The 27409-nt window shown below is 42.1% G+C and overlaps 1 protein-coding gene across 1 annotated transcript; it reads left to right on the top strand.

Annotated features, from left to right (window-relative positions):
- Nucleotides 1-810: 810 nt before the first annotated feature.
- On the top strand, nt 811-27409 carry LOC115153383 (S-adenosylmethionine synthase-like). The gene is made up of 9 exons (XM_029698783.1): nt 811-1055; nt 9355-9432; nt 9895-10017; nt 11735-11991; nt 22639-22764; nt 25998-26090; nt 26267-26449; nt 26654-26787; nt 27117-27409. The coding sequence occupies exons 1-9, from the start codon at nt 986-988 to the stop codon at nt 27217-27219; spliced, it is 1167 nt and encodes a 388-aa protein (XP_029554643.1). The 5' UTR covers nt 811-985; the 3' UTR covers nt 27220-27409.

Genomic DNA, 27409 nt, shown 5'->3' with positions numbered 1-27409 from the left:
CTCATAAAATGTAGGCTATTTAATATATGGCTCAGGTAGTATCAGGTTTGCATTTTCATGCTAATCAAAGCGCTAATCAAATCCAGACATATTTATATGCTTTATAATGCTTTTGAATGACACATCCGGCATTGGTGGGAAATACCGGGTCATAAGGGATTTATTCCCAGGATGGAACATTTGTAAAATACCGGGAAAATATTCAATCCTAACATCAACTATAGAAATGTTTATATTGTTCAATTCTCTCCATCTATTTTCCTATTAATATAATTTGTTTTTGTACACCCAGTTATATTGCCAAACCAAAGTAGCTGAGGAAAGGTAGTTAGCAAGGTAAATTGCATCATATATAAAAGCCTCTCTCTCTCTCTCTCTCTCTCGCTTCATACCTTTACACAGCCCCAGCTCAATCCTAAGGGAGAGCTAACCAACCCGGAGAATAGAGGGGAGTGATACTTTGCTTTCTACAGCCCAACAAAGGTATCTGGACTCCAGCAGCACCCCATGGATGACAGAAGTGGTAGATTCCTTCCACCATTCAGGATTGTGGAAAGAACAAGGGTTTAATTGGGACTTCCCAAAAGTTTAAATCCCCTCCATCAACAACTCCCCACTGGAATGGTCTGTCCCATGGGTTCACCACATGATTTGTGTGTGTGTGTGTGTGTGTGTGTGTGTGTGTGTGTGTGTGTGTGTGTGTGTGTGTGTGTGTGTGTGTGTGTGTGTGTGTGTGTGTGTGTGTGTGTGTGTGTGTGTGTGTGTGTGTGTGTGTTTTCTCTTAGCCATATATAGGACCATGTGTAGATAGTCCAGGAGTTCTGTTGGATAGACAGTCAATTGGCTGCAGGGCTGCAACCCTCACTCTCTCTACCTTCTCGAGCAGGAATATAAAGCTCTCACCAGATCTATTTGGCTGCTGTTGAAGGAAACAGAGGAACTTCTCTGTGTTTTTGAGTGGTTCTGAGTACCTGCCTGTGTCAAAATGAGTGACACTCTGCTGGATGATGAGTCCTTCATGTTCACTTCGGAGTCCGTCGGAGAGGGACATCCAGGTGAGTCTTCTCCTGGCTCCATTTTACTTGCTCTTTACATGCTCTTTACCAGTACTCACAGTTTTTTCTAGCCGTGGCCCCACAGCTATAGCAACATGCTCAATGAGAACCTACATCTGTGCCTGTCAGATGAAGTGTGAATAGTTACTCAATGTTGATAATGCACATTATATATTTGTTGCATGGCTACAGTTTGGCACAATCATAGTTCAAGTGTATATAGCCCTCAAATTCAAATCTGGATATCAAAGCCAGTTCCAGTACTTTTTTCATACTTCCCCTTTAATCAGGGACTGATTTAGGCGGGTGCAATTAAATATCAGGAAGGACAGAAAAACCAGCAGTAGTTTGGACCTCGTGTCAAACTCATTCCACGGAGGGCCGAGTGTCTGAGGGTTTTCGCTCCTCCCTTGTACTTGATTAATGAATTAAAGTCACTAATTAGTAAGGGACTCCCTTCACCTGGTTGTCTAGGTCTTAATTTAAAGGAAAAAACTAAAACCTAAGACACTTGGCCCTCTGTGGAATGAGTTTGACACCCCTGTCGTAGCGTAGATCTGAATACCCCTGGTATATAGTATGAGATATAAAAGATGGAAAACAAAATAAAATTAGACAGAATTGAACTAAATGTCTATATTTGCTCAAAAACGGATTACCGTACTGAAGTAGAAACACAGCATAATGGTGCTCTATGACACAAAGATAGTATCTAGTCAGCCACTATAAGACCCTGGAGGTAGTTAATCTGTCTGTGCTCCTAGCAGACACATTTACACATTTACTATGAGAGCATATGGATGGTATTCCATTGATAGACTACCCCATGGCTCTCTCTTTTTCTCACTCTGTCTCTCTCTTTCCCTCTCTCTCTCTGTCTCTCCCTGATGGGGGATATTGAGTAGAGAGGTCTGGTGTAGAGTTGCATTGCTGAGAGAAAGGGAGAGAGAGAGTGACGTATGCTCCCACAGTGCAATATTGCCGGCACGCAATCACATTCACACAAACAGTCTGATGTTGCATCACCCACCAATACAAGCACAGCGGTGGGTCGATAGTGACACAAAGTACATTGCACACACTGTTCCACAGAAATCAGTGAGTCAATTAAGTTTGATAAGTTGTGGTGTGTGTGTGTTTTTTTTGGGGGGGGGACAATGTTGCAGTTTGATTTGGCTCTTATTTTAACATGTTCATTCTGCTAAAGCAACCTGATGTCCCGTACACTCCGCCCCCTCCAACCATGTTAACTCCAACCACGTCCAATCAAAAATGCTAAAACCTACTCTGCCCTCTTTGGGCTAGATTAACCAAACAATGCTGACCCTGTGTGTGAGAATATCTACAGAAACATAAACAGTCATACAAAGATGCTGATTTTGAAAGGTATGAAAAGTTATTGTACTATTGCAGTAAGCTAACTACGCAAGACTATTAGGGCCAAGTGAAGAGAAAAAAAAACGGGATGTGATACTTTTTTATGCATGATAGTACTTTAAAAAAGTGTCAATATTTTGAGAATAATGTGGCAATAATTCAAGAATAAACAACGAAGCAGGGGTTTTACGCAAAGGTGTTTGTGGGAGGGTTAATATAAGTAACCACACAGACTTGGATGAAATACCTCATCTGAGTCTGTGTGGTTCCTCCTTCTGAAAATGATCTGTCGCACAATTTCTTCCAGGTCCTAAGAGGCCTACTTATAATAATATGGTTATTATGTGCTAAAAGAGATAGGATTTCCTTCTTACTAAAGCCAATTCTAAAGTATAGTTTCACCAAGTATCACCACCAATCGCCGTTTTTTTCACTTGGCCCTAATACTCTTCTGTAGTTAACAGTATGTAACAGTACAGTGTATTGGTATTTCTATAAATAATGGTTCCAATGTGTGAAATTGTGATAAACATTTCTAAATGATTTGAAACAAAACAAAAACGATTTTTGTGCAGTTCCACGTGTGTACTTATAGGAATAATGCCAATTTGGCCCATAAGTCCACCTAACAACAACACAGGCCTAGGATTGCAGTTGAAGTCGGAAGTTTACATACACCTTAGCCAAATACATTTAAACTCAGTTTTTCACAAGTCAGAAGTTTACATACACTCAATTAGTATTTGGTGCATTGCCTTTAAATTGTTTAACTTGGGTTAAACATTTCGGGTAGCCTCCCACAAGCTTCCCACAATAAGTTGGGTGAATTTTGGCCCATTCCTCCTGACAGAGCTGATGTAACTGAGTCAGGTTTGTAGGCCTCCTTGCTTGCACACGCTTTTCAGTTCTGCCCACAAATTTTTTATGGGATTGAGGTCAGGGCTTTGTGATGGCCACTCCAATACCTTGACTTTGTTGTCCTTAAGCCATTTTGCCACAACTTTGGAAGTATGCTTGGGGTCATTGTCCATTTGGAAGACCCATTTGCGACCAAGCTTTAACTACCTGACTGATGTCTTGAGATGTTGCTTCAATATATCCACATAATTTTCCTCCCTCATGATGCCATCTATTTGTAAAGTGCACCAGTCCCTCCTGTAGCAAAGCACCCCCACAACATGATGCTGCCACCCCCGTGCTTCACAGTTGGGATGGTATTCTTCGGCTTACAAGCCTCCCCCTTTTTCCTCAAAACATAACGATGGTCATTATGGCCCAAAAGTTATATTTTTGTTTCATCAGACCAGAGGACATTTCTCCAAAATGTATGATCTTTGTCCCCATGTGCAGTTGCAAAACGTAGTCTGGCTTTTTTATGGCGGTTTTGGAGCAGTGGCTTCTTCCTTTCTGAGCGGCCTTTCAGGTTATGTCGATATAGGACTCGTTTTACTGTGGATAAAAATACTTTTGTACCTGTTTCCTCCAGCATCTTCACAAGGTCCTTTGCTGTTGTTCTGGGATTGATTTGCACTTTTTGCACCAAAGTACGTTAATCTCTAGGTGACAGAACGCGTCTCCTTCCTGAGCGTTTGGAAATTGCTCCCAAGGACGAACCAGACTTGTGGAGGTCTACAATTGTTTTTCTGAGGTCTTGGCTGATTTCTTTTGATTTTCTCATGACGTCAAGCAAAGAGGCACTGAGTTTGAAGGTAGGCCTTGAAATACATCCACAGGTACACCTCCAATTGACTCAAATGATGTCAATTAGCCTATCAGAAGCTTCTAAAGCCATGACATCATTTTCTGGAATTTTCCAAGCTGTTTACAGGCACACTCAACTTAGTGTATGTAAGCTTCTGACCCACTGGAATTGTGATACAGTGAATTATAAGTGAAATAATCTGTCTGTAAACAATTTTTGGAAAAATTACTTGTGTCATTGTCACGTCCTGACCAGCAGAGGGAGCAATTGTATTAGTTTTGGTCAGGACGTGGCAGGTTTGTGTGTGTTAAGTGTTGTGTTGGTGATTGGACTCCCAATTGAAGGCAGGTGTGTTGAGTTGCCTTTGATTGGGAGTCCTATATATGATTGGGAGTCCTTTCTTTGGGGTTGTGGGTAGTTGTTTTTGCACTGCGTTTGATAGCCTGCAAAACTGTTCTTGTCGTGAGTATCATTTATTGTTTTTTCACTGTGGATGCTCTGCGTGTTTTTTCATTAAAGAATATGAGTATCCACATACCCGCTGCGATTTGGTCTATTCAACACGGCTACACATATTACAGAACTACCCACCACAAAAGGACCAAGCAGCGGAAGAGGAAGGAGCATCGGGTGGATGAATGGACATGGGAGGACATCCTGGATGGCAAGGGATCCAACACCTGGGAAGAGATCCTGGCCGGAAGGGATCGCCTCCCATGGGAACATGTGGAGGCACTGAGAAGAGCGGAGGCAGCAGGAAAAGGGAGCGAACGTTATGCTGGAACACGGCTGGCGAGGAAGCCGGAGAGGCACCCCCAATAATTTTTTTGGGGGGGCACACGGGTAGTTTGGCCAGGCCAAGGAAGAGCCGTAAGCCAGCTACCCGTGATTACAGGGAGGTGCGTATGAGGTGGAGGGCGCCATGTTAAGCTGAGGTACGCACCATCTCGTCTATTCGTACGCACAGCCCAGTCCGCCCTGTACCAGCGCCCCGCATGTGCCAGGGCGAGGTGGGCATCGAGCCGGAAGGGGTGATGCCAACCCTGCGCTCAAGACCGCCAGTGCGCCTCTACGGTCCGGTGTTTCCCGCTATACTCACTAGCATGGAGGTGCGTGTCTCCAGACTGGCAAGTCCAGTACCAGCCCCACGCATCAGGCGTCTAGTGCGTAAGCCCAGCCTCGGCAGTCAGGAGTCACCAGAGCTGCCCGCCAGTCAAGAGTCGCCAGAGCTGCCCGCCAGTCAAGAGTCGCCAGAGCTGCCCGCCAGTCAAGAGTCGCCAGAGCCGCCCGCCAGTCAAGAGTCGCCAGAGTCGCCCGCCAGTCAAGAGTCGCCAGAGCCGCCCGCCAGTCAAGAGTCGCCAGAGCCTCCCGCCAGTCAAGAGTCGCCAGAGCCGCCCGCCAGTCAAGAGTTGCCAGAGCCACCCGCCAGTCAAGAGCTGCCAGAGTGGCCCGTCTTTCCGGAGATGCCAGAGTGGCCCGACTGCCCGGAGCTGCCAGAGTGGCCCGACTGCCCGGAGCTGCCAGAGTGGCCCGACTGCCCGGCCCTGCCCGAGTGGCCCGACTGCCCTCCGGCCCAGCCCGAGTGGCCCGCCTGTCCTCAGGCCCAGCCCGAGTGGCCCGCCTGTCCTCCGGCCCAGCCCGAGTGGCCCGCCTGTCCTCCGGCCCAGCCCGAGTGGCCCGCCTGTCCTCCGGCCCAGCCCGAGTGGCCCGCCTGGCCTCCGGCCCAGCCCGAGTGGCCCGCCTGTCCTCCGGCCCAGCCAGCGTGGCCCGCCTGTCCTCCGGCCCAGCCAGAGTGGTCCGTCTGCCAGGGTCAGCCAGAGTGGCCCGTCTGCCCGGCGCAGCTATCGGCGCCACCGAAGTGGGCGACGCCGAAGGTGGAGCGAGGTCCACGTCCCCTACCTGAGCCACCTCCAGGATAGGTGGGTTGGGGAGGGAGGGTGTAGCACAGTGCCGTCGTTGACGGCAGCCACCCTCCCTTCCCTCCCTTATTGTTTATGGGTTTTGTTGGGGATTTTTTTTGTGTGTTTTCTTTTTTTAAGGTGCATTCCAGGGTCTGCACCTTGAGGGGGGGGTACTGTCACGTCCTGACCAGCAGAGGGAGCAATTGTATTCGTTTTGGTCAGGACGTGGCAGGTTTGTGTGTGTTAAGTGTTGTGTTGGTGATTGGACTCCCAATTGAAGGCAGGTGTGTTGAGTTGCCTTTGATTGGGAGTCCTATATAGTAGTGTGTGTTTTTCTCTGGGGTTGTGGGTAGTTGTTTTTGCACTGCGTTTGATAGCCTGCAAAACTGTTCTTGTCGTGAGTATCATTTATTGTTTTTTCACTGTGGATGCTCTGCGTGTTTTTTCATTAAAGAATATGAGTATCCACATTCCCGCTGCGCCTTGGTCCATTCCTAATGACAAGTGTTACAGTCATGCACAAAATAGATGTCCTAACCAACTTGCCAAAACTATAGTTTTTAAAGAAGAAATTTGTGGAGTGGTTTAAAAACAAGTTTTAATTACTCCAACCTATGTAAGTGTATGTAAACTTCAGACTTCAACTGTAAGTATATCTTAAACCACATACTTTTATACTTTTACTGAAGTAGTATTTTACTGGGTGACTTTCAGTTTTACTTGATGCGTTTTCTATTAAGGTATCTTTACTTTTACTCAAGTATGACAATTGAGTACTTTTCCCACCACTGCTCTTTTGTTGCTGAAAAAATGCAAACCTGTAGTGTAAAAAATGTAATAATAATTGTGAGTTTAAAAAGGCTTCTAAAGTTCTAATCTACATAATAATTCACATTTCCTGTTGCTGCAGGATTATTTTGCTGCTGTAGCAAACTGGCTCAAATTAAGATCCTACATCTGTATGTAGCCTTTACAGCAGGGCTTGATATACAGTGGTAAACTTCAGCTCCAGATTAAGATTATTAATGTGAGATAATGATGACTTTGGGCATTTGCATCTGTATTGCATAGTTTTGCATGCCAGGCCTAGGATACAGTGCCTTCAGAAAGTATTCCTACCCCTTGACTTGTTCTACATTTTGTTGTTTTGCAGCCTGAACTTAAAACAAAATCTCACCCATCTACACACAATACCCCATAATGACAAAGTGACAAAGTTTTTAGAAATGTTTGCAAATGTATTGAAAATGAAATACAGAAATATCTCATTTACATAAGTAATCACACCCCTGAGTCAAAACATGTTAGAATCACCTTTGGCAGCGGTTACTGCTGTGAGTCTTTCTGGGTGTCTCTAAGAGCTTTGCACACCTGGATTGTGCAATATTTGCCAATTATTATTTTCAAAATGTTTCAAACTCTGTCAAATTGGTTGTTGATAAATGCTAGACAACCATTTTCAAGTCTTGCCATAGATTTTCAAACAGATTTAAGTAAAAACTATAGTTCAGCCACTCAGGAGCATTCACTGTCTTCTTGGTAAGCAACTCCAGTGTAGATTTGGACTTGTGTTTTAGGTTATTGTCTTGCTGAAAGGTGAATTAATCTCACAGTGTCTGGTGGAAAGCAGAGCTCAATTGTGCATAGCTCAATTCCATGTATTTTTTACCCTGAAAACCCCCCAGTCTTTAAAGATTACAAGCCTACCCATAACATGATGCAGCCGCCAGTATGCTTGAAAATATGGAGAGTGGTACTAAGTAATGTGTTGCATTGGATTTGCCCAAAACATAACACTTTGTATTCAGGACAAAAGGTTAATTGCTTTGCCACATTTTTTGTAGTAAAGCTTTAGTGCCTTGTTGCAAACCGGATGCATGTTTTAGATTTTTTTTCTTCTTTACAGGCTTCCCTCTTTTCCCTCTGTCAATTAGATTAGTATTGTGGAGTAACTACAATTTTGTTGATCCGTCCTCCATTTTCTCCTATCACAGCCATTACATTCTGTAACTGTTTTAAAGTCACCATTGGCCCCATGTTGAAATCCCTGAGCGGTTTCCTTCCTCTCCGGCAACTGAGTTAGGAAGGACGACTCTATCTTTGTAGTGACTGGGTGTATTGATACACCACCCAAATAAACCAATAAGAAAGAGAGTTCCAAACCTTTCTGCCAATAACAGCTAGTTCCCTCTCCCAGACAGTCATTTTTACATTTTAGTCATCAAGCAGACACTCCGATCCAGAGCGACTTACAGGTGCAATTAGAGTTAAGTGCCTTGCTCAAGGGCATATTAAGCTATTTTTGTTTTTCACCTTGTCACCTCTGGAATTCAAACCAGCGACCTTGCGGCTATTGGCCCAACGCTATAACCGCTAGGCCACCCTTAGTTCCAGAAAAATTATTGCTTGAGAAATTGCTCTTTGCTAAGAAGCTATTTCTTTTTGACCGTTTTAATTGAAAACAATCACAGTAAGGCACTTCATTGTTACCCAGAAATGATTTGATATTGATTTCAATGCTGTATTCAACCCTTTAACAGTATTCCACTTTTCATGAAACCTAATTTTCACCAGTTATTAACCTAACCACAGATCAATCAAACTTAATCTAATAATTGTATCAAATTTTCTTTGTCACATGCTTCGTAAACAGCAGGTGTAGACTAACAGTGAAATGCTTACTTACGGGCCCTTCCCAACAATGCAGAGAGAAAAATAATAGAAAAATAATAACACAAGGAATAAATACACAATGAGTAACTATAACTTGTACCATTACCGAGTCAATGTGTAGGATTACGAATTAATTGAGATAGATATAGGTAGGGGTAAAGTGACTTGGCAACAGAATAGAAAATAGGCAGTAGCAGCAGCGTATGTGATGAGTCAAAAGTTCAAAAGGGGACTAAAAGTTATAAACTTAACGTTCAAATCCTGTTGCTGCAGCATTATTTTTTCTGTGACAATACAGGTCAAATTAAGATCCTACATTTGTACATTCCTACAGGTCTATTTGACTGTGTGGGGTGTGGTGTGGAAAACATTTGTGAAAAATACTGCTCTTTTGTACTTTGGGATTATCCCCCAAAAAAGGAATGTGACACTTTTTAAAGATTTCATGAGTTCAATGGGTACAATCCTGTTCATGAGGATATTATTAATTCACATCACGCTCAAATACACTTTGTTTCGGTGTTTCTTGATTCAAGCCATGTGCCGGGTGGCGGGCATCACTCCAACGACCCATGAATTTTTTTGTGTCTGCTTTATATCCTTTGTTCTTTTCATGTATTATTGTCCTCTTTCTGTCCTTTTCCAGACAAGATATGTGACCAGATCAGTGATGCTGTCCTGGATGCTCACCTGAAACAGGACCCAGATGCCAAGGTTGCCTGTGGTGAGTTAGAGGGGGACACATTTAAAGGAAATACACAGAATAACAGGGTCATGGTGAGTGAGGGGACACATTTAAGTGAAACACACAGAACAACAAAGGCAAATGTCCCAAAAGCATTTCACCATGTATTCCTTCTGTTCTGTCTAAAGCTAGCACTTCTTTCTATTTTGTTTGAACTCAAACCCTTTGATTTTGTCTTACATAACTTCTTAATTTCCAAGAAAAAAACTCAAGGAAATAAGCTTATTAGAATAATTGGGACACACAACACATAAGAAACCCACTGACCCCATATTGGGATATTGACCTAATGTACATTCTACACTTATCTATGTCCACTATGAACTCAAAACTATGTGTTGTTGTTGTTGATTTTATCCCAAGATAGAGGTCTAAAGATAAGTGTCATTGGTTGTTATTACACAGTTCCAAAGTGTTAATGGTTGTCTTCACCCTGTGTAGAGACGGTGTGTAAGACTGGCATGGTGCTGCTGTGTGGAGAGATCACGTCCCGGGCCAATGTAGACTACCAGAAGGTGGTCAGAGACACTATCAAACACATCGGCTACGACAACTCAGACAAAGGTGAGAAACAGGCTTCTGTTGTACTCAAACCAGTATGTTTCTACTGAACAAAAATATAAATGCAGCATGTAAAGTGGTGGTCCCATGTATCATGAACTGAAATAAAAGATCCCCGAAATGTTCCATACACATAAAAAGCTTATTTCTCTCAAATGTTGTACACACATTTGTTTACATCCCTGTTAGTGAGCATTTCTTCTTTGCCAAAATAATCTATCCACCTGACAGGTGTGGCATATCAAGAAGCTCATTAAACAGCATGATCATTACTGTTAATTTCTCTACTCTTCACCTGAAACGGGACCCAGATGCCAAGGTTGCCTGTGGTGAGTTAGACGGGGACACATTTAAAGGAAACACACAGGGTCATGGTGAGTGAGGGGACACATTTAAGTGAAACACACAGACCAACAAAGGCAAATGTCCCAAAAGCATTTCACCATATATTCCTTCTGTTCTGTCTAAAGCTAGCACTTCTTTCTATTTTGTTTGAACTCAAACCCTTTGATTTTGTCTTACATAACTTCTTAATTTCCAAGAAAAAAACTCAAGGAAATAAGCTTATTAGAACAGTTGGGACACACAACACATAAGAAACCCACTGACCCCATATTGGGATATTGACCTAATGACGCAAGTGTTCTCTTCTCTACCAACGTTGTTTTAGACAATTTGAAATTGTCTCAGGGAAGCTCATGAGCGTGCTCATCGTCCTCACCAGTTTCTTGACGTGACTGTAGTTCAGCTTCGTAACCGACTTAAGTGGGCAAATGCTCACCTTCGATGAGCACTGGCACACTGGAGAAGTGTGCTCTACGTGGATTTCAACTGTACCGGGCAGATGGCAGACGGCGTGTATGGCGTTGTGTGGACGAGCGGTTTGCTGATGTCAACGTTGTGAACAGAGTGTCCCATGGTGTTGGTGGGGTTATGGTATGGGCAGGCATAAGCTATAGACAACGAACACAATTGCATTTTATAGATGGCAATTTGAATGCACAGACATACCGTGACGAGATACTGAGGCCCATTATTGTGCCATTCATCCGCCGCCATCACCTCATGTTTCAGCATGACAATGCAAAGCCCCATGTCGCAATGATCTGTGCACAATTCCTGGAAGCCGAAAATGTCCTAGTTCTTCCATGGCCTGCATACTCACCAGACATGTCACCTATTGAGCATGTTTGGGATGCTCTGGATCAATGTGTACGACAGCGTGTTCCAGTTCCCTCCATTATCCAGCAACTTCGCACATCCATTGAAGAGGAGTGGGACAACATTCCACAGACCACAATCAACAGCCTGATCAACTCTATGCGAAGGAGATGTCGCGCTACATGAGGCAAATGGTGATCACACCAGATACTGACAGGTTTTCTAATCCACAACCTTACCTTTTTTAAGGTATCTGTGACCAACAGATGCATATCTGTATTCCCAGTCATATGAAATCCATAGATTAGTGCCTAATGAATTTCTTTCAATTTATTTATTTCCTTATATGAATATTAACTCAGTAAAATCTTTGAAACTGTTGCTTTTATATTTTTTTGTGAGTGTACATACTATAGTGTAGATTGCATAATGTAGAAAATCAAAAACATACTAGAGGATTAATCATGACCCTCTGTCTCTCTTTTCCTCCCTCTTTCTCTTCCTTTCCCCGTCTCTCTCTTTCTGTCCCTACCTTTCTCCCTCCTCTCTCTCTCCCCAGGTTTTGACTATAAGACGTGCAATGTGTTGGTGGCTCTGGAGCAGCAGAGTCCAGACATCGCTCAGGGTGTCCACATCGACAGGAAAGAGGAGGATATGGGAGCTGGAGACCAGGGTCTGATGTTTGGCTATGCTACAGACGAGACAGAGGAGTGCATGCCTCTCACCATCATCCTAGCTCACAAACTGAATTCCAAGATGGCCGAACTCAGACGCAACGGAACCGTCCCCTGGCTCCGCCCCGACTCTAAAACACAGGTGAGACTGAGAGAATTACCAATGAACTCTCTCTCTCCCTCATTCTCTCTCTGGGGGGATATACAGTTGAAGTTGGAAGTTTACATACACCTTAGCCAAATACATTTAAACTCAGTTTTCCACGATTCCTGACATTTAATCCTAGTAAAAATTCCCTGCTGTATTCAGTTAGGATCACCACTTTATTTTAAGAATGTGAAATGTCAGAATAATAGTAGAGGGAATAATTTATTTCAGCCTTTATTTCTTTCATCACATTCCCAGTGGGTCAGAAGTGTACATACACTCAATTAGTATTTGGTGCATTGCCTTTAAATTGTTTAACTTGGGTCAAACGTTTTTGGTAGCCTTCCACAAGCTTCCCACAATAAGTTGGGTGAATTTTGGCCCGTTCCTCCTGACAGAGCTGGTGTAACTGAGTCTGGTTTGTAGGCCTCCTTGCTTGCACACGCTTTTTCTGTTCTGCCCACATATTTTGAGGTCAGGGCTTTAGGGTTGAAGTCAGGGCTTTGTGATGGCCACTCCAATACCTTGAATGTGTTGTTCCTAAGACATTTTGCCACAACTTTGGAAGTATGCTTGGGGTCATTGTCCATTTGGAAGACCCATTTGCGACCAAGCTTTAACTTCCTGACTGATGTCTTGAGATGTTGCTTCGATATATATATTTTCCTCCCTCATGATGCCATCTATTTTGTGAAGTGCACCAGTCCCTCCTGCAGCAAAGCACCCCCACAACATGATGCTGCCTCCCCCGTGCTTCAAGGTTGGGATGGTGTTCTTCGACTTGTAAACCTCCCCCTTTTTCCTCCAAACATAACGATGGTCATTATGGCGAAACAGTTACATTTTTCTTTCATCAGACCAGAGGACATTTCTCCAAAAAGTACAATCTTTGTCCCCATGTACAGCTGCAAACCGTAGTCTGGCTTTTTTATGGCGGTTTTGGAGCAATGGCTTCTTCCTTGCTGAGTGGCCTTTCAGGTTATGTCGATATAGGACTCGTTTTACTGTGGATATAGATACTTTTGTACCCGTTTCCTCCAGCATCTTCACAAGGTCCTTTGCTGTTGTTCTGTGATTGATTTGCACTTTTTGCACCAAAGTACATTAATCTCTAGGAGACAGAACGCGTCTCCTTCCTGAGTGGTATGACGGATGCGTGGTCCCATGGTGTTTATACTTGCGTACTATTGTTTGTACAGATGAACGTGGTACCTTCAGGCATTTGGAAATTGCTCCCAAGGATGAACCAGACTTGTGGAGGTCTACAATTTTTTTCTGAGGTCTTGGCTGATTTCTTTTGATTTTCCCATGATGTCAAGCAAAGAGGCACTGAGTTTGAAGGTAGGCCTTGAAATACATCCACAGGTACTCCTCCAATTGACTCCAATGATGTCATTTAGCATATCAGAAGCTTCTAAAGCCATGACATAATTTTCTGGAATTTTCCAAGCTGTTTAAAGGCACAGTCAACTTAGTGTATGTAAACTTCTGAACCACTGGAATTGTGATACAGTGAATTATAAGTGACATAGTCTGTCTGTAAACAATTGTTGGAAAAATTACTTGTGTCATGCACAAAGTAGATGTCCTAACCGACTTGCCAAAACTATAGTTTGTTAACAAGAAATTTGTGGAGTGGTTGAAAAACGAATTTGAATGACTCCAACCTAAGTGTATATAAACGTCCGACTTCAACTGTATTAGAAGAGAGGTGGTGTAGGGTTTCATATAGAGAGAAAGAGAAAGGGAGATAAATTAATGAAGAGAGAGAAAGGGAGAGAAAGTAAGGAAAAGAGAGGGAGAACATTGAGAGAGAGAATTGAATTGAAATATAATTGAGAGAGAGAGAAGCATGTGGTCCCCACTTGAAACCATGACTCCCCACTGAGAGGTTACCACTAGGAAGGTGTTGCCATGAGACCATGTGACTAGTCTGTTTTTACCCCTGAGTGGGAATGAGTTGACCCCTAACCCTGACCCCATGTAGTAACACGTCTGGAGCAAAGGAGACCGGCTGTGGTCTTGTCAATCATAGCAAACGGTCTGGTTCCATTTCAACCTCTAAACCCTTCTCTTAGCTCCTACCTCTTCTCCTAGCACCTACTCTCTTCAATGTTCACAGATCTAAAAGCATTGGAGAGGTGTCAGTAATGTGGTGGAAGCTCCACTGAGGTTGCCCTAAACTACACGTCTAGCATCCAAGTTGGGAACAGGAGCAAGGAGCTGAAATGGAACAGACCGAAATCCAATAGATTCTTTCCTCAAGCAGCTGTAACCTTATGGGTAATTCTCAAGCAATTCTCAAATTCCTGAGTTATGAGCGGGAAGTGAAGAGGGAAGGGTCTTCAGTTTTAGGGGTATTTTTGAAGGGGGCTGGAAAAGGAATGGCCCAAAATAGGATCTTGTGAGAGGGCTTACATTCAGACATAAGGGGGGAGGAGCTCAGACATTCACATCTCTGAAGGGAAGTTCAGTTAGTTAACCAAGGCCCTCAGAAAATGTTATTGATATCTGATAACATTGACAGGCACGTGTCTTGGCTTCAGGACTGAACATAATAAAGACAAACATGTAGCAGAACATGTACTGATATTAATTAACAGTGCAAATTGTCCAAACAGATTCTCAAGGTAGATGGATAATTTTAAATATGTTATTGGACCATAAACAGATATAGCTCATTAACCTATACGGTCCGAATAATAATGATCCACGCTCCTTATAAAATATATATAATCATGTATCAACCCTACAAGCAACACTAGACTCTATTATGGTGGGAGATTTTAATACGGTCTTAAATACCTCTATGGACCGGAAAGGAAATCACACTACAAACTATCACCCTCAGGCACTTATGGAAATCATGAATGTCATGGATATATTGGAATTAGTGGATATATGGAGACTTAAATACCTTGACCTAGTCAGATATACATGGCGGAGGCTTAATCAAGCTAGTCGTCTTGATTACTTTCTTATGTCATTCTCTCTGGCACCAAAAGTTTAAAAAGTGTTGATAGGGGACAGAACTTATTCAAGAAAGATCCAGTGTAATATACACTGCTCAAAAAAATAAAGGGAACACTTAAACAACACAATGTAACTCCAAGTCAATCACACTTCTGTGAAATCAAACTGTCCACTTAGGAAGCAACACCGATTGACAATAAATTTCACATGCTGTTGTGCAAATGGAATAGACAACAGGTGGAAATTATAGGCAATTAGCAAGACACCCCCAATAAAGGAGTGGTTCTGCAGGTGGTGACCACAGACCACTTCTCAGTTCCTATGCTTCCTGGCTGATGTTTTGGTCACTTTTGAATGCTGGTGATGCTTTCACTCTAGTGGTAGCATGAGACGGAGGCTACAACCCACACAAGTGGCTCAGGTAGTGCAGCTCATTCAGGATGGCACATCAATGCGAGCTGTGGCAAGAAGGTTTGCTGTGTCTGTCAGCGTAGTGTCCAGAGCATGGAGGCGCTACCAGGAGACAGGCCAGTACATCAGGAGACGTGGAGGAGGCCATAGGAGGGCAACAACCCAGCAGCAGGACCGCTACCTCCGCCTTTGTGCAAGGAGGAGCACTGCCAGAGCCCTGCAAAATGACCTCCAGCAGGCCACAAATGTGCATGTGTTTGCTCAAACGGTCAGAAACAGACTCCATGAGGGTCGTATGAGGGCCCGACGTCCACAGGTGGGGTCGTGCTTACAGCCCAACACTGTGCAGGACGTTTGGCATTTGCCAGAGAACACCAAGATTGGCAAATTCGCCACTGGCGCCCTGTGCTCTTCACAGATGAAAGCAGGTTCACACTGAGCACATGTGACAGACGTGACAGAGTCTGTAGACGCCGTGGAGAACATTCTGCTGCCTGCAACATCCTCCAGCATGACCGGTTTGGCGGTGGGTCAGTCATGGTGTGGGGTGGCATTTCTTTGGGGGGCCGCACAGCCCTCCATGTGCTCGCCAGAGGTAGCCTGACTGCCATTAGGTACCGAGATGAGATCCTCAGACCCCTTGTGAGATCATATGCTGGTGCGGTTGTTCCTGGGTTCCTCCTAATGCAAGACAATGCTAGACCTCATGTGTCTGGAGTGTGTCAGCAGTTCCTGCAAGAGGAAGGCATTGATGCTATGGACTGGCCTGCCCGTTCCCCAGACCTGAATCCAATTGAGCACATCTGAGACATCATGTCTCGCTCCATCCACCAACGCCACATTGCACCACAGACTGTGCAGGAGTTGGCGGATGCTTTAGTCCAGGTCTGGGAGGAGATCCCTCAGGAGACCATCCGCCACCTCATCAGGAGCATGCCCAGGCGTTGTAGGGAGGTCATACAGGCACGTGGAGGCCACACACACTACTGAGCCTCATTTTGACTTGTTTTAAGGACATTACATCAAAGTTGGATCAGCCTGTAGTGTGGTTTTCCACTTTAATTTTGAGTGTGACTCCAAATCCAGACCTCCATGGGTTGATAAATTGGATTTCCATTGATTATTTTTGTGTGATTTTGTTGTCAGCACATTCAACTATGTAAAGAAAAAAGTATTTAATAAGATTATTTCATTCATTCAGATCTAGGATGTGTTATTTTAGTGTTCCCTTTATTTTTTTGAGCAGTATATTATAAAAATAACGCGAACTGGATGGAATATGGGGAAAAATGCACCAAATTATTTTTAAATCTTCAACGTAGAAATGCTACTAAAAAACATTATTGAAACTTGTTACAAATGATGGAGTCGCTCATGATTCACCGAACAATATTTTGAAAGAGGAAGTAAAGTACTTTATGAATATGTTTTTGTTTCAGTCTCCTCCATCTCCACTAACTGAAACTAATTGTATGGATTTTTTTCCTATTAATAATGTAAAATTAACATCTGTACAGAAAGACTCATGTGAAGACCAAATTACAGAGGAGGAACTTCTTGATGCAATTAAAGCCTTTAAGTCTGGGAAAACTCCAGGGCTGGATGGCATACCAGTGCCATATATATACTAAGAGGACCATCATTAGCATGTTTTAACCACTCCTATATAAACGGTAGATTATCGGACACGCAACAAGAAGGTCTGATTTCATTATTACTGAAACAGGATCCAAGTGATATATATAAAGATCCAGTCCATTTAAAAATTGGAGGCCTCTTACACTGTGATGGAAAAATTCTAGCAGAATGCATAGCGCATTGAATTAAAAAGGTATTGTCGGATATTATTCATCCTAATCAGACAGGTTTTTACATGGACGATACATTGGAGATAATATAACACAAGTACTGGAAACAATAGAACACTATGAAAAATCTGGGAAACCAGGCCTGGTACTCATAGCTGACTTCGAAAAGTCTTTGATAAAGTACGACTGGAGTTTATATGTAAATGCCTGGAGTATTTCAATTTTGGAGAATCTCTTATAAAATGGGTTAAAGTTATGTATAGTAACCCTAGGTGCAAAATAGTAAATAATGGCTACTTCTCAGAAAGTTTTAAACTGTCCAGAGGAGTAAAACAAGGTTGTCCACTATTGGTATATCTATTTATTATTGCCTTCGAAATGTTAGCTGTTAAAATCAGATCCAACAATAATATCAAAGGGTTAGAAATTCAGCGCTTAAAAACAAAGGTGTCATTATATGCTGATGATTCATGTTTTCTTTTAAATCCACAATTTGGATCCCTTCACCGCCTCATAGAGAATCTCGATACTTATTTAACCTCTCTGGATTACAACCAAATTATGATTCCGTATTGGATCACAAAAAAATACAACTTTTACATTACCGTGTAGTTTACCAATAAAATGTTCTGATGGTGATGTGGATATACTCGGTATACTTATCCCGAAATAAAGAAATGTTCTCACTCCAATAAATGTTAATAGAAAGTTAGGAAAAATAGATAAGATCTTGCTACCATGGAAAGGAAAATAGCTGTCTATTTGTGGAAAAATCACCATGATTAACTCTTTAGTCATATCCCAGTTTACCTATTTGCTTATGGTCTTGCCTACACCTAGCAACCGGTTTTTTATTATATGAGCAAAAAAGATTTCATTTTATTTGGAATGGAAGGCCAGCAAAAATTTAAAAGGGCCTATTTATATGATGAATATGAATTCGGAGTGCAAAAATTATTAAATATTAAAGCATTAGACCTCTCATTAAATGCGTCAGTTATACAAAAGTTATACTTAAATGCGAAATGGTTCTCTAGCAAATTAGTAAGAATGTCTCACCCCTTGTTGAATAACTTTTTTCCTTTATTCAGATTACAACCTCTCACTTTTGGTAATTTGAAAATGAAATAATCTCCAAAATATCTCTATTTTTAAAACAAGCCATAGAAAGCTGGTTGCAATTTCAGTTTTATCCACCAGAAAAGACAGAAAAAATAATACAACAAATATTGTGGTTAAATTAAATATACTAATTGATTTAAAAAAAATATTAATAAAAAATGCATGAAATGAAATGAAATGTATGCATTCACTACTGTAAGTTGCTCTGGATAAGAGTGTCTGCTAAATGACTAAAATGTGAATGTAAATGTAAATTTCAATGAATAAATAAAATAAAAAAGGTATAGTCTTTGTAAATTATATCATAAACAGGACTGGTAGAGTTATGTCACACATGCAGCTAACAAAAATATATGGAAATGTCTGCAATGTTTGCATTATTGCAAAAATGGAAGAGACAAGTGGAAGGGGGTAAAAGTAAGGAATTTGTCTGTCAGCCCTGCATTAAAGACCAAAATTGGTTAAAGAAAAATGTGATAAATAAAAAACGTATACCAGTTTAATTTAAGGACCAAAAAAAGACAGCTGTGCCACATAGATTGCAAAAGTGTTGGGAAGAGATTTTTGATGTACCGATTCCATGGCACATGGTTAATGAACTGATACGCAAAATGATCCCGGGTTCAAAACTTATAATTTTTTTATTTAAATTATTATACAAATGTATTGTTCCAATAGAATGATATATACTGTATGTGGGGGATACAACCTTCCCAACTCTGCAGATTTTGCTGCGAAGAGACATCAGATCATTTTTTGGTACTGTCCATATGTAGCTTGTGTTTGGTCACATGTCCAGGAATGGCTGAAGAATTGCAACATTTACCTGGAGCTAACTCTGCAGATAGCACTACTGGGTGATTTGAAAAGTCATAGTCAATCAATCAATAATATTATAACACTTTTAGCAAAAAATAATTATCTTTAATTTATAATCTGTAGAAACTATGAGAGTTCAGAATTTTTGTGAAACATCACAGCACAGTTGAAAAATATTTGGCAAATAGAAATCCAATATGGATGGTGTTAAGAGATAGATGGGAGTGGTTGAATGGAGCTGAAGGGTGGGACTAATAACAACAAGTTAACTCATGTAACATATACTTTGTCCATAAAATGTATATAGGTTCAGAACTTTTGTGAAACAGCACAGATAAAAATATATGGCAAATAGAAACTGGATCTGACATCAGAAATAGATGAGAAAGGTTGAGTGTATAGTATGTATAAGCTGGAAGTTGAAGCCTAAGTGTTGTTGTTTCATTAGTTTACTCCAATAGGGGAGGGGTGGTATGGTTAGTCAGAAAATAATAAAGGAAAATATATTTTTAAAAGGTATATGTATATACACTACCGTTCAAAAGTTTGTGGTCACTTAGAAATGTCCTTGTTTTTGAAAGAAAAGCATATTTTTTGTCCATTAAAATAACATCAAATTGATCAGAAATACAGTGTAGACATTGTTAATGTCGTAAATGACTATTGTAGATGGAAAAGGCAGATTTTTTAATGGAATATCTTCATAGGCTTACAGAGGCCCATTATCAGCAGTCATCACTCCTGTGTTCCAATGGCACGTTGTGTTAGCTAATCCAAGTTGATCATTTTTAAAGGCTAATTGATCATTAGAAAAACCTTTTGCAATTATGTTAGCACGGCTGAAAACTGTTGTGCTGATTTAAAGAAGCAATAAAACTGGCCTTCTTTAGACTAGATGATTTTCAGGAGCATCAGCATTTGTGGGTTCGATTACAGGCTCAAAATGGCCAGAAACAAAGCACTTTCTTCTGAAACTCGTCAGTCTATTCTTGTTCTGAGAAATTAAGGCTATTCCATGCGAGAAATTGCCAAGAAACTGAAGATCTCGTACCATGCTGTGTACAACTCCCTTCACAGAACAGCGCAAATTGTCTCTAACCAGAATAGAAAGAGGAGTGGGAGGCCCCAGTGCACAACTGAGCAAGAGGACAAGTACTGTACATTAGAGTGTCTAGTTTGAGAAACAGATGCATCACAAGTCCTCAACTGGCAGCTTCATTAAATGGTACCCGCAAAACACCAGTCTCAACATCAACAGTGAAGAGGCGACTCAGGGATGCTGGCCTTCGGTCTAACTTATCCCAAACCATCTCAATTGGGTTAAGGTCGGGTGATTGTGGAGGCCAGGTCATCTGATACAGCCCTCCATCACTCTCCTTCTTGGTCAAATTGCACTTACACTGCCTGGCAGTGTGTTGGGTCATTGTCCTGTTGAAAAACAATTGATAGTCCCACTAAGCGCAAACCAGATGGGATGGCATATCGCTGCAGAACGTTGTGGTAGCCATGCTGGTTAAGTGTGCCTTGAATTCTAAATAAATCACAGATAGTGTCACCAGCAAAGCACCCCCACACCATCACACCACATATGCGGAGATCATCCGTTCACCTACTCTGCGTCTCACAAGGACACGGAGGTTGGAACCAAAAATCTCACATTTGGACTCATCAGACCAGGACAGATTTCTACCGGACAGATTTCCACCGGTCTAATGTCAATTGCTCATGTTTCTTGGCCCAAGCAAGTCTCTTTTTCTTGTTGGTATCCTTTAGTAGTGGTTTCTCTGCAGCAATTCGACCATGAAGGCCTGATTCACGCAGTCTCCTCTGAACAGTTGATGTTAAGATGTGCTTGTTACTTGAACTCTGTGAAGCATTCATTTGGGCTGCAATTTCTGAGTCTGTAACTCTAATGAACTTTTAACCTCCCTGGGCAAGGTGGGACACTTGTCAACAGCTAGTGGAATCGCGTGGCGCGAAACACAAATATGTCATAAATGCTATAACTTCAATTTCTCAAACATATGACTATTTTACACCATTTTAAAGACAAGACTCTCGTTAATCTAACCACATTGTCTGATTTCAAAAAGGCTTTACAGCGAAAGCAAAACATTAGATTATGTCAGGAGAGTACCCAGCCATTTTCAAAGCAAGCATAAATGTCACAAAAACCAAAACCACAGCTAAATGCAGCACTAACCTTGATGATCTTCATCAGATGACACTCCTAGGACATTATGTTATACAATACATGCATGTTTTGTTCAATCAAGTTCATATTTATATAAAAAAAACAGCTTTTTACATTAGCATGTGATGTTCAGAATTAGCATACCCACCGCAAACTTCCGGTGAATTTACTAAATTACTCACGATTAACGTTCACAAAATACATAACAATTATTTTAAGAATTATAGATACAGAACTCCTTTATCAGATTTTAAAATAGCTTTTCGGCGAAAGCACATTTTGCAATATTCTGAGTAGATAGCCCGGCCATCACGGCTAGCTAATTTGACACCCACCAAGTTTGGCCCTCACCAAACTCAGATTTACTATAAGAAAAATTGGATTACCTTTGCTGGATTACCTTTGCTGTTCTTCGTCAGAATGCACTCCCAGGACTTCTACTTCAACAACAAATGTTGTTTTGGTTCCAAATAATCCATAGTTATATTCAAATACCTTCGTTTTGTTCATGCGTTCAGGTCAGTATCTGAAGGGTGATGCGCAAGCGCATTTCGTGACAAAAAATTAAAATAGCGACAATATTCCAACCGGGCGACGTTGTATTCATTCAAAGACTGAAAGAAAAACATGGAGTCGTCTCGTGGACGCGCATCTCCAGTGTCATTGTTCCTTGCCTGACCACTCACAAAAACTCCTGCTGTTTTTCGCCCAGAGACTGCAGAGACGTCATTCCACTTTCTGGCGCCTTCTGAGAGCCAATGGAAGCCTTAGAAAATGTCACGTTACAGCAGAGATGCTGTATTTTTGATAGAGATGCCACAGAAGGAGAACAAATTGTCAGACAGGGCACTTCCTGTATGGAATCTTTTCAGGTTTTGGCCTGCCATATGAGTTCTGTTATACTCACAGACACCATTCAAACAGTTTTAGAAACTTTAGAGTGTTTTCTATCCAAATCTAACACTTTTTTGGTTACTACATGATTCCATATGTGTTATTTCATAGTTGTGATGTCTTCAATATTTTTCTACAATGTAGAAAATACAAAAAATAAAGGAAACCCTGGAATGAGTAGGTGTGTCCAAATGTTTGACTGGTACTGTATATGTATGTGTATTTATATGTATGTATATGTCTATGTATACTATATACATTGGAAAAGATGCAGACAGTCTCTCTGAAATATTAAAGCTGATCTACCCCATAAAAAAAAATATAAAAAACATGTAGCAGAACAAATATGATAACATATCTCATCTCCTCCCCTCTTCTCCCCCTCCATCCCTCTCATCGCTATCTCCTCTTCTTCATCAGGTGACGGTACACTATGAGCAGGAGAACGGGGCAGTGATCCCTATAAGGGTCCACACCGTGGTCATCTCTGTTCAACATGATGACTTCATCGGCCTGGAGGAACAGAAGAAGGTGCTCAAGGAGACGGTACGTACTCAGGGCCTGCCCTCCCATTAGGCAAGATTAGGCGGTCGCCTATGGCGGCACTTGAATTTGGGGCGGCATTTTGGAAATTGCCTACCGCCCTCCGGCACCCCTGATCGGCTACTACACCGCCGCCGGTGCCCCAGCCACCAGCTCATAGTCATTGCTGCATCTCATAGCCACCCACCCCATTCCCGCTTCTCCCGAAGTTCACTCCCCCTATCCTTGGTAGCTATGGTTATATGTGTGTGTTTTTAGGGGATTATCCAATTGTGAAACATTAATAAAAATGAATCTGCCAATTAAACTATTGTATTGTTTTTTATGTTTGTGTGTGATGAAGATGATTGGTGATTAAGGCAGTAGCCTAACCTAGCCTGTTAATGTTAGCTAGCTACTAGTGGAAATCATTTCAGCTAAAGTAAGCTTTAGAGATTTGCAACCAAATTTGCTACCATGTCTAAGACACAAAAACCATCAGGAAGTGAATATATATTTTAAAAAACTGATAAGAAAAGAGGCACAATCTCTAAACCTAAGAGATTTGCTGCTGAAATTGATCAGCATGCAGCAATGTCCATCAGCCGGTGTGGAGAACGATAAGCCGCCAAGGACGTTAATGCGCAGAGACGGACGAGCCCCCGTTCACTGGTTCTAGCAGCCAAGAGGACGAACCACTTCCACGGATGATGACAGCTCTCTGTGTAGACAAGAACAGGTGGTCGCACCAGGCCTTGCCACATCTCCAAACAATGTCGGCAGAAACCTTACTATCTGGGACCCGGACTCAGATTAGTCGCTCCACGTCCCCGATGACAGTGCTGCTGCTGCTGCTGCTGCTAAATCGGACTCCCAGAAAAAAAATGTAAAGATCCCGGTGAGTGGCCCAAATATATGAATGTATCTTTACGGGATATGTTAGTGCAGGCTGGGCCACATCAGAATAAGGAGGGGAATTTCCCAAGAGATTTTTGGTGGCCCAATACAATAGGAGAATGGCAAACTGGGAGAGAGTGGAGAGACCATGGCTTGTTTATTCCAAGCAAAACGATGAAGCCTTCTGTTTTTGCTGCAAACTTCTCGAGTGCAAATCTGCGCTGGTCAGGAATGGAACCAGGGACTGGAAGAATCTGTGCCACCTCCTCAGCTCACAGGAGAAGTCACATGACCGCCTAGATAGTTTCCAGAGGTGGAAGGAGCTGGAGATCAGGCTGGTGTCCAAGCAAACTATCGATGCCCAAGCCCAACGGGCTATTGACGGAGAGACTCTCCATTGGCAGCAGAGGCTCATAGCCCTGATACGCGTAATGGCCACCCAGAACATTGCGCTTGGTGGGACCACTGACAGGCTGAACGAGCCAAATAATGGGAACTTTCTGAAATTTGTGGAAATGCTGGGTATCTTAAACACAATTCGTTAAGGCTGGGTCATTGACAGAAGCTTGTTTTACACTGCTCCAGTGAAACGAGGCCCACCATGCATTTATGAAAGCACTTGCTTCCAAAGCTCAAACGATCTCACCCTTTTTACAGTTCTACAGGAATATTAAATGATAGGTTAAATATGTTAAATAAAAGTGTTATTTTATTGTAACAATTGTGGGGTCCTACCATGTGTGATAACAGGTGTCATATTATTACTCTGTTTGATTACTACATTGTAACTCTCTGATGCAGGGGTTAAAGTTAAATTCCTTTCTGCCCGGTAATGGACCTCCTATTTGTGCACGTGCGCACCAACTATTTTTATGGGCCTAATTATAGAATTACATATAGAATTGGAGCCTATTTTGTCCTATTCAAAAACGTGGTAAGCTTACCTGTTTGACAAACACAATTATGCTATCCATAGAAGTCGGTATAGCCAAATCCTCCAATACTGTCGCATGCACTCCTAAAATACCTCCGTGTCTGGTAAGGGCTTGGTGTGTTTGGGTGTTAGGGTTCAAATTGAGTGAGGGTATCCCATACCCTTTGTTAAAGAAAAGGGAAAAAGGGTACCTACTGGTACTGTAGGTATAAATACATAAGAAGAATCCAGATTATATAAAAGATTCTATAACAATGCTTAACTCCATGATTCCTTATGGTAGAAACAAGCTTTAAAATGCCCAAAAAAGACGTGACTCCAATGCATATGGGCATATATTGATTCCTCTCTGCGACATTCTAAAGTTAAGCTGCAGCCTATAATATTCAAGGAGACAAACAAATTGACTTTGCTATTCTGTCCCTATTAATTGAGCTTTTCACTCTCTGAAAAGAGAATATGTTTGTTTAAACCCAGGCAGCTTTTAGGGAAGCACTTCTGTTTTTTGGTTATTTTTTAACCTTTATTTAACTAGACAAGTCAGTTAAGAACAAATTCTTATTTTTAATGACAGCCCCTGAACAGTGGGTTAACTGCCTTGTTCAGGGGTAGAATGACAGATTTTTACCTTGTCAGCTCGGGGATTCAATCTTGCAACCTTTCAGTTACTAGTCCAACACTAACCACTAGGCTGCCTGCCACTAGCTACCTACCTGCTGCAATGGAGGAGTAGAGGTTAAGTTGAACCTTACATTTTTCTGCGTTAGAGCGTCTGTCTGGGTGGAAAGGTAACTTTTGAAAGATTAAAATATTTGCAAACAGCGTTGCATACAAGACACTCTGGTTTGACATTAGAGAAATATGGTGAGAATGCCTATTTCTCTCTCCGTTATTACCTGAAACTTCTATTTTCATTATCCTGCTTTCTTTTGCGACTTTTTCAACCCAACATTTTATTTTGATTGCAAGATGTTTTTCCCCAATGAAAATGAATGTAATAGACATTGGTGATTTTATCAATGTAATGACATTGAACTGATTATATAGCCTAATTGTTGTTTAATTTGTAGTGTAGGACTATGAATTGGGCTGTTAATATGTTCCTCCAACTTTTAGCTGAGAAAAATTGCCAACCCCTGCTGTACATGGTCTAGTGGGGGATGGGAGGTCGGCGGCAGGTTGTTGTCTCGCCTAGGGCGGCAAAATGTTCAGGGCCAGCCCTGTGCATACTAGATGATACGGCTAGGAAGTTAATTGAAACTCCAATTCAAGTATTTTTTCTAAACTTGGCCAAAGTATATGTATGTGTGGCTCTGGTGGTGGATGCAACAAACACAATATCAACTCCTGCTATCTTCTTCCTCTGCCACTTTGACGCGTATTGAAAGGCTCCATAAAAATGTGCTATATTATTCTCTCCTATCAGGTGATCAAGGCAGTGGTTCCAGCTAAGTATCTGGATGATAAGACCATCTACCATCTGCAGCCCAGTGGACGTTTCGTCATCGGAGGACCCCAGGTGAATGTCACAACCTAAATGTGTGCAATCACGCATGTAAATAGACACAAGTTCACTCACCTCACCTACACACACACAAACACACAGCTCATTCGTTAAAGACCAAAGGATATTATGCAAGATCAAACCTCAAAACAAACACAATACCAACTCCTGCTATCTTCTTCCTCTGCCAGGGTGATGCTGGAGTGACGGGTAGGAAGATCATCGTTGATACGTACGGAGGCTGGGGGGCCCACGGTGGTGGAGCTTTCTCTGGTAAAGACTTCTCCAAGGTGGACCGCTCGGCTGCCTATGCTGCCCGCTGGGTGGCCAAGTCCCTGGTCATGGCCAAACTGTGCAGGAGGGTGCTGGTTCAGGTGAGGTCTTATCATGGTTCTCCTGGTTTTCGTAGTTCTCCTCCACAATAAAATAGCAACCAAATACATCAGTTCTCCTGACAGAGCTGACATCAGCTAATGACTTTATATTGTCATGATTGTCACTACCGCTGTATGTTTTATCAGTGGATGTCTCAAAATGTTGACATGAGCATTGAGGGCATTATGTCTGCGTGACTGTAGGTATCCTACGCCATCGGAGTGGCCCACCCTCTGTCCATCTCCGTGTTCACCTACGGCTCGTCACAGAAGTCTGAGAGAGAGCTGCTGCATATCGTCAACAAGAACTTTGACCTACGACCTGGTGTCATCGTCAGGTAAACACCTCACCTCTAAAGTCACACCATATTGTCGTCATCAAAGGAAAACTGTTGTTGGTAACACAATCTCACACAACAATAAATTAACCATAGAGGCCTATATCAGGCTTAAGGTACATTTTTGTGCATATTATTAGCTCAATTAAAGAACCCATCTCGAGAGCTGCAAACCCCTCTAAAGTTGTACGTCATGCTTATCATGTCATTGAGAGATTTGTGTGGACATTTACGTTACACAAGCAGGGGTAGTGTACATTTGTGTATCAAATGCTGTTACAGGTGTGTCTTTCCCACCTCTGATATGAGTTTTATCGCTCGCTCCACAGGGAGCTGAACCTGAAGAGGCCAATCTACCAGAACACTGCGTGCTATGGCCACTTTGGCCGGAGTGAATTCACCTGGGAAGTCCCTAAAGAGCTCACCTACTAAACATCCCCTCCTGGTGGTCAAATATATAACGAGCCGATGTGGAGATAGAAAACAGGCCCCCTCTACAGGCTACAACCACAAATGGTTCTGCTTTTTCATTGGCTAGTGTTGAGGTTAAAGGGATACTTTGGGATTTTGGCAACGAGGCCCTTTATCTACTTCCGCAGAGTCAGATGAACTTGATTATGTT

Source organism: Salmo trutta, chromosome 18 (genome assembly GCF_901001165.1).
Source record: "Salmo trutta chromosome 18, fSalTru1.1, whole genome shotgun sequence".
Lineage (NCBI taxonomy): Eukaryota > Metazoa > Chordata > Actinopteri > Salmoniformes > Salmonidae > Salmo > Salmo trutta.
The sequence above is the reverse complement of the archived record's forward strand: the minus strand, read 5'-3'. Positions and strand labels throughout refer to the sequence as shown.

Bases quoted from the DNA above. Each gene is read 5' to 3' on its own strand.
- LOC115153383 (XM_029698783.1), top strand. From the start codon at position 986: ATGAGTGACACTCTGCTGGATGATGAGTCCTTCATGTTCACTTCGGAG. The intron at 1,056-9,354 runs GTGAGTCTTCTC...GTCCTTTTCCAG, and splicing joins CGTCGGAGAGGGACATCCAG to ACAAGATATGTGACCAGATC. The intron at 26,091-26,266 runs GTGAATGTCACA...TTCCTCTGCCAG, and splicing joins TCGTCATCGGAGGACCCCAG to GGTGATGCTGGAGTGACGGG.